Source organism: Ursus arctos, unplaced genomic scaffold (genome assembly GCF_023065955.2).
Source record: "Ursus arctos isolate Adak ecotype North America unplaced genomic scaffold, UrsArc2.0 scaffold_7, whole genome shotgun sequence".
Lineage (NCBI taxonomy): Eukaryota > Metazoa > Chordata > Mammalia > Carnivora > Ursidae > Ursus > Ursus arctos.
The window spans coordinates 30,553,304-30,567,062 of NW_026623089.1; the positions used below are offsets into that span (position 1 = coordinate 30,553,304).

At 49.9% G+C, this 13,759-nt stretch overlaps 1 protein-coding gene across 1 annotated transcript in view; it reads left to right on the forward strand.

Moving 5' to 3' along the window:
* The window catches only part of TLL2 (tolloid like 2), a 120,497-nt gene that overhangs the window by 93,324 nt on the left and 13,414 nt on the right, over nt 1-13,759 (forward strand). The window contains exons 11-15 of the mRNA XM_026493767.4: nt 2,871-2,987; nt 4,007-4,152; nt 4,632-4,827; nt 12,251-12,376; nt 13,107-13,267. Coding sequence (XP_026349552.1) covers nt 2,871-2,987; nt 4,007-4,152; nt 4,632-4,827; nt 12,251-12,376; nt 13,107-13,267 — 746 coding nt within the window. The remainder of the gene's footprint in view (nt 1-2,870; nt 2,988-4,006; nt 4,153-4,631; nt 4,828-12,250; nt 12,377-13,106; nt 13,268-13,759) is intronic.

Below are 13,759 nucleotides of genomic sequence, written 5' to 3' on the forward strand. Positions count from 1 at the left end.
ACTAAATATCTGTTGAGCAGACATAAAAAATATTGAGATATAATTCACATATAATACAACTCACCGTTTAAAGTATTCAAGTCAATGATTTTTAGTATGTTCACGGAGTTGTGCGGCCAACCATCACCATAATCAATTTTAGAGCATCTTCATCACCCCAAAAGAAAACCTATACTCATTAACAGTCACTCCCTGTTTCCCCAATATTAAGTGGACTTTTGAGTGACTCATGTAGTCAGTGCTTGAGAGAACTATAACTTCCAGTCCAAATAGACCTTGACTGGTCTGTGTTGTGAACTGATCAGTACAACTCAGCTCATGTCCCATCCCATCCCCATTCCTATCCTGCCGCAGCTGCCATCTTTAGACAGCATTAGGAATTGTGGGGTCAGGGGTTACCACACACTGGGAAGGTGTGGCCTTCCGCCTCTTCCTCTGTAGAAGATCCAAATTTCAGACTTGGACCCAAGTGTCTGAGGAATACACATTTGTTTGTATTTTCTCAATAACAGAATTTCAGCAGCAATTATGAGCCCCCTTCTGTCAGGTAGCGTGAAGTTAACTTCAGTCAGATTGTGTTTTCTTCCCTCAAGGTGGGGGTCCGATAAGGGATATACTTTGTGCCAAGGCATGGTGGCAGGGGAGGCATCCATATTGCTATCCACGCTGGCCTTGCTGGGTGTCCTCATACCTGGTCTCCAGCCCTCTGCCCGAGCAAAGAATCCTAAGTGGCTGCTGTGCCTCCTCCTTCTCTCAACTCTAAGCCAGGTCAGGTCGGTGCCAAGTCCACATCTCCTTAGAAGACATTCAGTGGGTCATGTCCTATGGCTCCCCACATCCTCTGGACTATGGGAAAGTCCCCTCCATACCCCCTTTGGCTGAAGAAATCTGCATGCCGGTCTCCGGCCTAATGTCTGGATGAACTATGTCGATGAACTGGGTCAGAACTTATTCGGACCCCAGGTGGGGCATGGGGGTGTAAGGTCATGTTGCCCCTCCAGGCTCTGCAGGGACGGGGGGCACAGTTCTGTTCTTCTCCCAGATCCTTTCTGGTTTTATTTGTTTTTATTATTTTTTAAAGATTTTATTTAAATTCAAGTTAGTTAACATATATTATTAGTTTTAGGAGTAGAATTTAGTGATTCATCGGTTGCATATAACACGCAGTGCTCACCCAACAAGTGCCCTTCTTAATGCCCATCACCCATTTACCCCCATACCCTCACCCACCTCCCCTCAGCTTGTTCCCTATAGTTAAGAGTCTCTTATGGTTTGCCTCCCTCTCTGTTTTTATCTTATTTTATTTTTCTTTCCCTTCCCCTATGTTCATCTGTTTTGTTTCTTAAGTTCCACATGTGAGTGAAATCATATGGTATTTGTCTTCTCTGACTGACTTATTTTGCTTAGCATAATATCCTGTAGTTCCCTCCACATCATTGCAAGTGGAAGATTTCATTCTTTTTGATGGCTGTGTGATATTCCATCATATATACCACATCTTCTTTATCCATTCCTCTGTCAGTGGACGTATGGGCTCTTTCCATAGTTTGGCTATTGTGGACATTGCTGCTAAAAACATTGGGTTGCAGGTGCCCCTTCAAATCATTATTTTTGTATCCTTTGGATAAATATCTAGTAGCACAATTGCTGGATTGTGGGTAGTTCTATTATTAACTTTTTGAGAAACCTCCATACTGTTTTCCAGAGTGCACCAGCTTGCATTCCCACCAACAGTGCAAGACGGTTCCCCTTTCTCGGCATCCCTGCCAACATCTGTTGTTCCCTGACTTGTTAACTTCAGCCATTCTAACTGGTGTGAGGTGGTATCTCATTGTGGTTTTGATTTGTATTTCCCTGATGATGAGTGATGTGGATCATTTTTTCATGTATCTGTTGGCTATTTGTATGTCTTCTTTGGAGAAATGTCTGTTCATGTCTTCTGACCATTTCTGGATTATTTGTTTTTTGGGTGTTGAGTTTGATAAGTTCTTTTTAGATTTTGGGTACTAGCCCTTTATCAGATATGTCATTTGCAAATATCTTCTCCCATTCCATAGGCTGCCTTTTAGTTTTATTGATTTTTTTCTTTTGCTGTGCAGAAGCTTTTTAAATTGATGAAGTCGAGTAGTCCATTTTTGCTTTTGTGTCCTCCCAGATCCTTAAATTCACTTGCGGTCTCTACCATCTTTTTCCATCAAGGGTCTTAACTCAGGGTGGGAAAGGTATGGGGTCCTTCTAGAAGGTCCATGGTCCCCTCTCTAATCCTCTCTCTTCCTAGGTCCCTCACTCATCTGTCCTAGCAATCTTTCTAAAACTATAAGGGTGAAAATGGAAAAATGTGCGCTTACTCATTGAGTGTTCTTCCAAACCTTTGTAATTGTGACTAGGCTTGTGGAATTCAAAAGCCTAGAAGATTTGATTTTTGTATGTGTCATATGTTCTCTGGCATCCCTTTTCTGAGGCAAGGAAAGCAGAATGTCTTCCCAAAGGCATGCTTCCCCCAAAAGAAGGGCATGTATGTAATAGGAGGTAGCGAGGGAGGCAACATTCACGGCTGTCTCAGACTGTTACCGCCACACCTGCAGCACCTGTACCAGACCCACTTGGCAGAGGAGGGGGCGCCCAAGCTAAACTCCGGGTACCTTGATTGACTGGCGTCTGGAACCCTCTTGAAGTCGGCCTGGAGGAGACACCTAGGCGGTGTGATTGCTTCCTTCCGTCCTGTGTCCGGCCTGCGCTGCAGGGTGAACCGCCGCAGTTAAGGTTACCGCCCGCCCGGAGCCACACGGGGAACGCCGCTCCCTGTCTGTCTGTAATGAGCTGCTTCTTGCCGTCTGCCGGCAGCCTCACCCATCTTCTCCACTTCCCAGGTCGGTTTTGCGGTGATCACGTCCCGGAGCCCCTCACCTCCACGGACAGCCGGCTCTGGGTGGAGTTCCGCAGCAGCAGCAGCATCTTGGGCAAGGGTTTCTTCGCGGTGTACGAAGGTTTGTTCATGGGAGAGAAGCCCCCTGGGGAGCTCCGGATGTGCTCTGACCTTCACATGCAGCCACTGGCCCTCTTGCACCCAGGCTCGTGTGGCAGCTGCCAGAGCCAGGAGGGTCAGGGCAGCCACCACAGGGGCTGGGCGGAGACGTCCCCCTGGTCCCCTTCCTCCACGCTCTGGAAGCGGAGAGGCCAGCTGTGCCTCCTTCAGGACAGGTGTCGTTTACCTGTCACCATTCTGCTGAACTCCGTTCCAGTGCAGCTGGGGGCCTGTCCGGCGTAGAGAGCCCTGAGCGCATGAAAGCAGCCTCCAAATAGCTGTGTGAGCTCGAGCAAAGGACCTAACCCTCTGGGCCTCTGTTTGTTTCACTGATGAAAAGAGGACTGTGGGCAATATCAGTTTATGTACAACCACAGTTCTTGAAAGGGTCTCCAAGGCCACCATTGGTGGTTGAGTTGAGGAAACAAATAGGTCTGGGCACTAGGCAGCTGACCCCAGGGCATTTCTGCTAAAGTTTGTTCCACATATTGGGTAAATTGTAATTTTGAAGAGGCCAAGGTTTTGTTTTTATAAAACACATAACACGTGTATGCACGTGTGTATGTGTGTGCACGCACATGCGCACGCGTGCGTCCCTCTGTACCAGCGGTCCCCTACCCTCTACTTTAGAATCACTTGGGGAACTCAAACATCGCTGCTACTTGGAGCTCCGCCAGGCCCCCTGGCATCAGAACTTCTAGGGATGTGGCCCCTGCTTCCACATCTCAAAACATTCCCCAGGTGATCGTGATGCACAGGAAAGGTGGAGAACCACTGCCTTACCTGGCTGTTCTGTTTATATGAAAAAATCCAGAGTTGGAAACAAATGACTTGTGCCTTTCTGGAGGCACAGTCTCGGTTGGATGGAGATGAAAATGTTGCCATGTGGAGCCACCTAGTGGTGATAAGTGTGGCCATTCATTTCCTTCCTAAGGTCTGACCAGGGACCCCATTCCTCCTCTCCTGGCTCTCTTTCTAAAGCTACGTGTGGGGGAGACATTAACAAAGATGCTGGTCAGATTCAATCTCCCAACTACCCAGATGACTACAGACCTTCCAAGGAATGTGTGTGGAGGATTACGGTTTCGGAAGGGTTTCACGTGGGGCTTACCTTCCAAGCTTTTGAGGTGAGTACTGCTCAGGTTTTCTTCCTGAGGATGAAGTGAATGTCAACGTCTACTGGACACTCTGTGCTCCATAAAGATGGGTTTCCATTTTGTGGATTGCAAACGGAACCTAAGAGACCATTGCAAGCTCACGATGCCTTGTACCTGGACATTGGGCATCAAAATCTTTGCAAACTCTGAAATCGCATCCATCCCCTTTCTGATGGCTGCCAGGGGGAACTGAAAGCCTAGGATGGGATCCCAGGAAGTTGTGTAGAACCGTTCTTCCCCGTGTGTCATCTCTTAGTCTGCACAGTTTTGTTCTCCCTGGGCTTCCATAAGTAGGGACAGCTTCCAGAGCCCAGGACACACTTGGGTCCTTCTGCCTTCTGGTTAGATTTTTGAGAATGTTATTTAAGTTCAATTCTTACATTAAAAAACAAAAGCCTTAAAGCCAGACTATCTGTCATCTTCCACGTTGCCTTTGTTTCTCTCTTTAGATCGAAAGGCATGACAGCTGCGCATACGACTACCTGGAAATCCGCGACGGCCCCACTGAAGAGAGCACCCTAATTGGCCATTTTTGTGGCTACGAGAAGCCAGAAGATGTGAAATCGAGCTCCAACAGAATGTGGATGAAGTTTGTGTCCGATGGCTCTATCAATAAAGCGGGCTTTGCAGCCAATTTTTTCAAGGGTATGAATTAGCAGTTTGTTTCCATTTTTAGTCACAGGAAGAGGGATTGCCCCCCTGGCTTAAAAATCACAAAACCCATATGGAACCTTTGCAGCAAACAAGGCTCCCTGCGGGGAGAAGGCAGTGACCCATTTTCGAGCTGCCTCTAACCGAGTTCACCACTGACTCGGGAGCAGCCACGGCCTGGGCTGCTTCATGGCAGAAAGTTCTGCCGCTGCACTTGGAAACTAGATTTAATAAATTTACCAGGTCAGCTTAGTAAACCTCACGGAAACTGAGCATTGATAATAAATATTCGTGAAGTCACTCTCATTAATTGAGCACCTACTGTGTGTCAGGAACTGTGCAAGGTACTTGGTGGACTTGATGTCACTTAATTCCCAAAATTGCCCTTCGAGCTGGGTTTGGATCATGTTTGATTAGGGTTGAGGAGGGTTGCTTGGAGGTCACTCAGGTAGTTAAGTGGCAGATCAAGAATCCAAGTGCAGTCTGACTCCTAAACCCAAACTCTTTCTACAGTGTTGCCTTGCATTCCCTGATGTGGGCCAGAGAGGCAGCGTCCCTCTTCAGCTGCTGACGCACCACCCCCCCCCCGGCCTACAGGTCTCCCCCCGAGTGGGTGGGGGCGGGGAGGAGAGTGAGGGGGTGCTCAGGGAACAAGCTTCCGTGTGGTCTTGGGGACCTGCTGTGTTGCAGAGTCTTGATGAAAGCTACTCAGAGTGACATGGGAAGCCCAGCATTCCCGGCCCCAGCAGAAGGGGCTTCTCAGGTCTTCCTTCCTGCTGTCAGGGCCCCGGAAGCCCCTCAGACCACACTGTAAAGGGAGGCCTGGATATTCCCCAGCTCATCACATTGTGATCGGGCGCCCGGCGATGTCAGCAGCCACTGAAGGGTGTTACCTAATCCACATCAGAGGTCTTTTGGTCAGTGGCACCACTCATGTCCAGGAGGAAGCCGCTTTCCCCTCCCTCCCTCCTCTCCAAGGACTCCTGGCTGTGCCAGTCCAGAAATCCTGGTCCCTCTCTTACTCCCGCTCTCGGCATCTGCCCCCTCTTTAGCCCTTTCTCCCAGGTTCTATGTAAGTGCATGGCTGTCAGAGGAACCCATTTCAAGCCATGTGAGCCTAAGCACGCAGATCTTTGTCTTTACTGAAACTTCAGGTTTCCTCTCTGTAAAACGAGGGGAAGGAATCTGCCCATTTTACCTAACCCGTTGTGAAGCCCACCAAATGATGGCTGTGGAGACACTTTATAAGCTGAAAAGTGCCTCACAGATATGTGGGATTCTTCTTCTTTTGTCTCGAGGCCTCTGGAAGAGTGAAGCCCAAGCAGAAACAGACCAAGAATCAAAATGCTGTGGATAATCAGGGAAAAAAATGGAGTCAGTTCTTTCCCCAGCAAAAAAGCCAGGCTGTAGGCAAATGTATTTCCAACGCAGGTGAGCTTGTGGTTGAGAAGCCCGGAAATTCACAGTCTGCGCCCCACCTGGCCCAGACCACGTGTGACATAGCAGTAATGACACTCGCTGGGTGGCCTTAAGCAAGTGACACAACCTCTCTGAACCCCAAATGGTCCACTTCTAGAAATGACATACGAGGCTATTGCGGAGCTGTCAGGAGAAAATGAAACGGTGTGAGCGAATGCACATCGTATAATGTTAGTCCCGTGAACTGTCTGCTGAAGGAGTCTCTGAAGTGGTTATTGTTACCTCTGGCAGAAGAGAAGTGGCGATCTCTTCTTGCTGTCGCCATGTATCAGTTTCTTGGGGCTGCCGTAGCAAATTACCACAAACGTGGAGGCTTAGACCAACGCTTTATCATCTTCCAGTTCTGGAGGTCAGAATTCCTTGCACTTTCCTGCGTCTCGAGGAGGCCCCCGCATTTCTTGGCTCGGGTGCCCCTCCATCTTCAAGCCAGCGCTGGCCAGTTGAGTCTTTGCCATCGCGCAGTCTTTGCTGCGTCACGCACCCCTGCGTCCAGGGCCGTGCCTCTTTCTCTGCCCCTGCCTGTCCTCTTCCCTCTTTCAGACATAAGGCCCCGTGCGGTGAATCGGGCCCACCCACAGAACCCAGGATAATCTCCTATTTCAAGATCCTTAATTTAATCGCATTTGCAAAGTCCTTTTTGCCAAGTAAGCTAACCCATTCGCAGGTTCCAAGGACCAGGACGTGGACGGCTTCAGGAGGCCTGATTTTGCTTAATCATGACTTAATCATGTCACAAATGATTAGAAGGATTTATTCTAATTCTGTCCTCCTCCTCTGACTTCCACCCTCCACTCTGTAAATTAGGTGTTGGGGAGGTAGTAATCCGTAGCACCAACCCACCCACACCTCATTCCTGGTGCTGCGGCTAATTGGTGATGCATGGTTTTGAGAGACCGACTAAAGCTGGAGATTAGGGTCACCAGATTTAAAAAAAAGGGGGAGGATGCCCAGTTAAATTTGAATTTAAGATGAAGAATGATCTTTTAGTATAAGCATGTCCCAAATATTGCACACGTTGCTAAGACATAAGAAATGTTCATCTTAAATTCAGAGTTAGTTGAGCTCCCCGCATGTTTTTGCAGCAACCGTACTGGTGAGGCCAGGCGAGGCCGCGGACAGGCGGGCATCCCTCTGTGAGGCGGCGCTGGCGTGTAAGGCACCGAGCCAGCTTGCTCTGGGTCCCCACGATAGCCAGCTGCGTTTGCGGGTTGGAAGATACCATCTTCTCCCTCTGCCACAGGCAGCATTCATTCAGCAGTGATCAAGCCATGTGTCAGGTGCTGTGCTCAGGGCTGGGGACACAGAGGAAACCACAGGCGTCCTCAAGAGCCCAGGCTGGCGAACGAGGACTACAGGCAAATGGGCGGTGGCCCGGCCACAGACGTGCGGGCCTCGGAGGTACTCAGCCTGGGGGTGGGGCCACTGTGCCCAGACTCACACTTCAAGGGCATTTCAGTTCTCAGCTTGCAAACATCTCTTTAGATGCCCATGAAGGTGTTAACTGAGGCCCTTCTACACTAACTTAATGCACGGGCCCTGCTTGATGTCTCTTTCATGTCAGTGAGCTTGACCCTGAATCCTAAAAGAGGAACCAGGACTGGTGGAAGCCTTGGGGGACCTCTTAGAGGGGAGACAAAGGACTCTAGTGAGTGTGCCAGAAACCGCGTGAGCGATCTCACTTTCTCCTCAGAACAGCCCCGTGGTGGGCATTAGTATTACCCGTCCCTTTCACAGTTGAGGAAATGGAAGCTCTCAGGGGGCGGAGTGGGAACAGTCCCAGGATCTGCAGGCCCCACAGCGCCTTCTTCCCGCTGCAGAGACACAGGAGTCACAGGCAAGTCAAGCGAGGGGGGTTGACTTTCTCATTAGTGTTTGTGATTTGATTCTGACACTTGTCACCTTTCTGCCCTCCGGATACCACGGGAACCTGGGGGAAAGGGCCTTGGATGTGGCATCCGAGCTTTGGATTTTCGTCCTGCCTTCCTCCCTCACAGGTGTCTGCTCTCAGGCAGGTCAGTTTTCCTTTCCGAGACTGGGTCGTACCTGCTTTGTTCTCCCTGTACTCCCAGCGCCTGGCCCGCACCGGGCCCCATAAGTCCTCCTGGGCCGGAGATGAGTAAATGAGGCTCAGGTTCCTCACTTGTGGGCTGGGCTTCCTGCTGCTTTCTCTGCCTCCTTTTCGGGGTTCCCAGGAGGAAGAATGAGGCGAGACCACAGTCTAGAGCAGTGCTGTCCGACAGAAATAGGAGGCAGGTCACAAAGGTGAGCCACCTATGTAATTTTAAACTGTCTGGCAGCCACCTTATCCCCTTCCCAAAAAAGAAACAGGTGGAATTATTTGAATATATCTTATTTAACCCAATATAATGTACCATCACAGGCAATATTGTCATTTTAATAGTAATTAATATACACCACATTAGTGGCATACTTTATGGGTTTTTTTTTATTCTAAGTCTTGGATATCCAGTGTCTTTCTACACTCACAGCACACCTGAATTCAGACTAGCTACATTTCAAGTGTTTAACAGCCACACGGGTTGCTGGAGACCACGTTGGTCAGTGCAGACCTTGGGACTGGACACAGCCAGCTTCCTCTGCCCAGCCTCTTTCGAGAAACGCCATCAGTAGGCTGTCCTGGGAACACACAGTGCCCAGTGCGTGTGTCAGGACTTCTCCAGTGAAAGAAACTGGAAGGTGAACTACAAAGTCCATCACAAGAGTTGGACCAAGCCAAAGAAACTCTTGCCTTGGTGCCAGTTGGCAGGAGGCCCTGCCCAGAGCCCAGCTGGCGCATGGCACTGACCAAGGTGCCAACTGGCTTCTGCATCCCTCTCCCGGTGCCAGATGGCGGTCTCCCTCAGAGCCCTCAGGCCTGGCAGCAGGCAGAGCTCATCTCCACTTACTTCAGGAGATGGCAGCATTGAGGGTTGGCCATTTGGGTCTCACACTCCTCACATAAGAAATATGGTTCCCCCCTTGACCCCTTCAATCCTCTTTCCCAGTGCCCATGGACCACCGTGGGGTGTTGATAAGAGGGACTGGCTTCCCTCAGGTGTTTCTGCCAAAGCTTAGGGATGTGCTCTACCTTCTCATTCCTTAACTCTCTCTGAAACAATTGTCATCCTACCTGAGCCATCTCATTAAGCATGGGATGGTTCCTTCTTTTACTAATACCGCTCAAAGAAGGCAAAGAAGACAGAGCTACCACTCTGCAAGGCTGAGCCCTCTCTCGTTCAGCTTTTTCTCCTACCCCTCACACTCTCCCAGATTTTTCTAGGAGGCTTGGCCTTGACCACCGTAGCCCGGAGCAAGTGTGAATCTGTGGGCTTGGAGCAGATGCTGCTCTAACACTGTGTGGAGGGGATTCCAAGGGCACCCAGGCTCCCACTGAGAGTAGGGCCCCTGGTGCACTTCCATGCCATCCACCAAGTTGGAGTAGGGTTGAAAATGGCCAAACATCCCACTTCTCTTACTGGAGGGAGCTCAGATATAACTCTGTATCTTTCACCCACCTTCCTGGGCCAAACATCCCACCCTTCTAGTCCCTGGAGGAACTATATTCCCTTTGCTTTAGTCCCAAATCCAATCTACCATCCTTTCTCCCCCCACACATTGTTAAGATGGCACCCGGAAACTTGCTCATATGTGGTCTTCCCTTTCTTGCCTATGACAAAAGTGTGTCCTTCCCATAGCTCTATCGTCTTCCAGCATCGGAGTCTCCCCCTTGCCTCCGACTTGATCCCATGTTTATCTTGGTCTATTTTGATGGGCTTTTTCCATCATTCTTTTCTGCCCTCCCCGCACCCACCTGCCAGTTTATTGACTCTGCTGCGCTGCCTTCCTGCCCATCTCTTCCTCCAGTGGCCCATCTTTGACGCAGTGTCCTTCTTTCTGTTTCTGCCTTGTCTCTCTCCCCTCCTCAGGCCTGTACTACTCTGCTCTCACCTGATTCAGGTATGCCCAGGTAACCTTATCCTTTTCACTGCCCTCATCATTGTGTTTTTCTACCCTCTGGGATTTCGAAAGCAACCCGGCTGTTGTCTGTAGTGAGAGCTATGGTAGATTGGATGTCTGTAGGTGAGGGACTTCACACACATCATTTCAACCCCCACAACCCTAAAAGCAGGTACGATTCTCATTTTAAAGCAGGAGGAAGGCTCAGAAAGGTTAAATCACCGAATTTGTTGGGGGCAAGATCCAGTATGGATCCAACTGAGGTCTGTCTGGCTCAGTCTAGAAGCCTGGATTCTTTCCATTTTCTTCTTATTGATTCTCCTCCTTCTATACTTTCTAGAAAATGCCAAAGAAAGTACTTTGCCTGTTGTAAAGCAATAAGTAATTGCAGGATTGTTACTATTTTAGCATACTTCATACTTGTATTTATTCGAGGCCATGGATAACGTCAACCCCCTGCCTAAAGCATGTTTCCTACACTCAGTCCCCCTACTGGCCAATTTATTTAAGCTTTGGCTGAGCCCAACAGCACATCACTCTTAGAATTACCTAAGTTTATTGCCCACTGTGTGAAATGATGGGATAGTCACACACTGTTCTTTAGTGAAGAGCGAGCAGGTAGACAAGACTGTAGATGAGGAAGACTGGAAGGAAATGGGTCTGCGTGAGTGGGAAAAGGGCAGCACAGAGGGAGCCAGCCCGGTCGAAGGGTTTGCTTGTGCTGCAGGACCAGTGGGATGGACGTTGCAAGGGACCAGAATTTTGACAATTCAGACTTCAAAGGATAAGAAATACTTCTGAAAAGCAGTGAGAGTCTTATTTCTGGGTGATTGATTTCCAGCAGGGTCTGCAAAACCATCCATAAGAAATGTTATTAAAAGGATCGCTGTGTGAGGGCAGGACTGGGGGTTCTTTCCAGGACTTTACCAGCTCTAAGATGTCCTGATTTCTCTCATTTTGTGTGTAATGTGGGCTTTGAAGGTTTTGCGGCCAAGCCTGTGCCTGCTCTGTTCCTACCTTCCGTGGGTTATGAACCAACGCCACCCCACCCTTCCTTCCTCCCAGACTGGGCTTTTTTGGGTTTGTCTTGTTTTTGGAGATGCCTCAGGGATTTGTTGTGCCTTCGCTTGGCTCTCTGGCTCAGTGAGGCCACAGTGTCTCCTCTCAGGGATAGATGCAGCAGAGCGTGGCAACAAAAACGATGAGTTTTTCCTTTTCTTTCCGATCCTCTTCTTGGAGATGCCCACAGCCTGGGTTTTCTTTCCTCCAGTGATGCACGGGCTGACATTTCCAGGCAGATTCTCCAATGATCCCGTGTTCTTCCTTAGGACCGCTCTCCTGGCATCCTACCTTCAATTGCCCCAAACATATCCCTAGACACTTGTCAGTGCCGAATCCCATCCAAGTCCCCTGCTAATACAGTCTCACTGTGGCCTGACCTAAGAGCTCAGCCTTTTTTGTAACCTTGAAGATCTCCCTGGGCACACCATTCAGATTATTTCTAAAATATGAAATCACAAGTTCTGGTTCTATCTCTAGAAAATACGTCTACGTCTTCATCTAGAAATGTGTCCCTTTGTTCTTACCCTTCGCTTAATGTCCCTATGATTCCATATTTGGGGAGACCCGCAGGTGCATGGCATTAAAACTGATGATGGTTTTGGTGTGGGACCTCTGAGATTTTTAAAAAATCACACTGTATACCCTGACCGAACCCTTCCAAGGATAAAATTATCCAGGCCTGATCTCCTCCGGAGGAGCCCTGCTTCTGGCTAACAAGTTACTCTTATGTTCTCAAGACCTCCGCGTTGGCTGCTGCTGGTTTCTGAGACGTGGACATGAGCCTCCCGGAGAAGGGGTCCCCAGGAGCCGTCCTTGTTCTTAGAGGACATCTGCTGGCGCCCCTGGGATGGGGCATGGGACGGGGAGCAGACCAGGCGGCCCTGCAGTAATTTAGCCGGGGTCCCTTCCTCTCCAACAGAGGTAGACGAGTGTTCCTGGCCGGATCATGGCGGGTGTGAGCAGCGCTGTGTGAACACCCTGGGCAGCTTCAAGTGCGCGTGCGATCCTGGCTACGAGCTGGCCGCCGATAAGAAGACGTGTGGAGGTTGGTGTTGGGCCTGCCAAGCTAGAATGGGAAGGGACAAGGGACAAGTGTTAGGAGAAGTGGGGAGGAGACGGGGCCGTGGGCTGGCTGCGAGCTGACGTGATCTGTGATGGAGGGCGCCCCCGGCTCTTGGAAGGACCAGCAACTCCATCAAGTCACAAACGTTGAGAGGGCTGCCCAGATTCTAAGAACTCCACCCTAGACACTGCAACTAGAGTCACGCTTTATTTTCCTCTGCGGCTGTGAAAAATTCACACGATTATTCAGATAAAAAATAAAAGCACAGAAAAACTATGAGCACTTTCGTGTGATACAACGAATGGCTCATTTCACTCATTCCATTTCTGCGGGGCTGGTGTTCCGTGTTCCTTGCCCACCTGCGTGATGCGGCTTGTTCACGTAGCCAGGTAAGGTGCATGGCTTGCTGCTAACATTCCTCAGTCTCCTTGGTCCAAGTCATGGGGAGCCCCCAGCTCGGCCACTGAGTGACAGGCAAGCCCAGAGCCATTGTCATTTTACAAAGCGGTAAAAACTTGTCCTCAGCGTCATCCATCAAACCCTCAGCTGAAGCCAGTCAAGACGAGAAGAAAGGATGCTGGATTAATCAGTTCAGATTGTCAAACTTTTTTTTTTATTATTAAAGAACAGCAGGGCTTATTGCTGCTTGGGGGAAATCGCAGTCACTTGGAACTAAAACCAAATGAACTTTGCTTCTGTTTCTCCCGTGCAGTGGCCTGTGGCGGTTTTATTACCAAGCTGAACGGAACCATCACCAGCCCTGGGTGGCCGAAGGAGTACCCCACAAACAAGCACTGCGTGTGGCATGTGGTGGCCCCTGCTCAGTACCGGATCTCCCTTCAGTTTGAAGTGTTTGAACTGGAAGGCAATGATGTACGCTTCTGCGCTCTGATTGTGCTGGGATGTGGCTCAGGGCTGCAAACCAGCGAGGGGCTCAGCAGGCAGGGGGAGCTTCCTACAGTCGTGGACTCTCTGCAGGGCAGAATCTGGGGAGAGTTTGGTGTAGTGGTTTCAGCTGCACACCTGCTGCAGACACAGTGCTTTGCTCCTCTTGTCACTGATAAGTCCAAGGAGAATCGGGACCAGAGCGGAGGGGGCAGGTCTTGGGGGTGGAAGGTGGTCCGGACAAGTCTGTCTGTCCCCTGGAGTAGGAGTCTGGGGGTTAGTGTCCCGCTGAGGGGAACGGAGGGGATGAGATGCAGCTGGGGACCGGGATGGTATGAATTGCCTGTCCCGTCCCTTGGGCAGTGGTCATGGGATGACCAAGTCAGCCAAGGCCTAGGTAGAGCCCCGCCCCAGCCAGAGTGCTAGGCATGAGTGCCCCATGTCTACACCTTGGGCCAGAGGGATCCCAGTAAGAGTCGA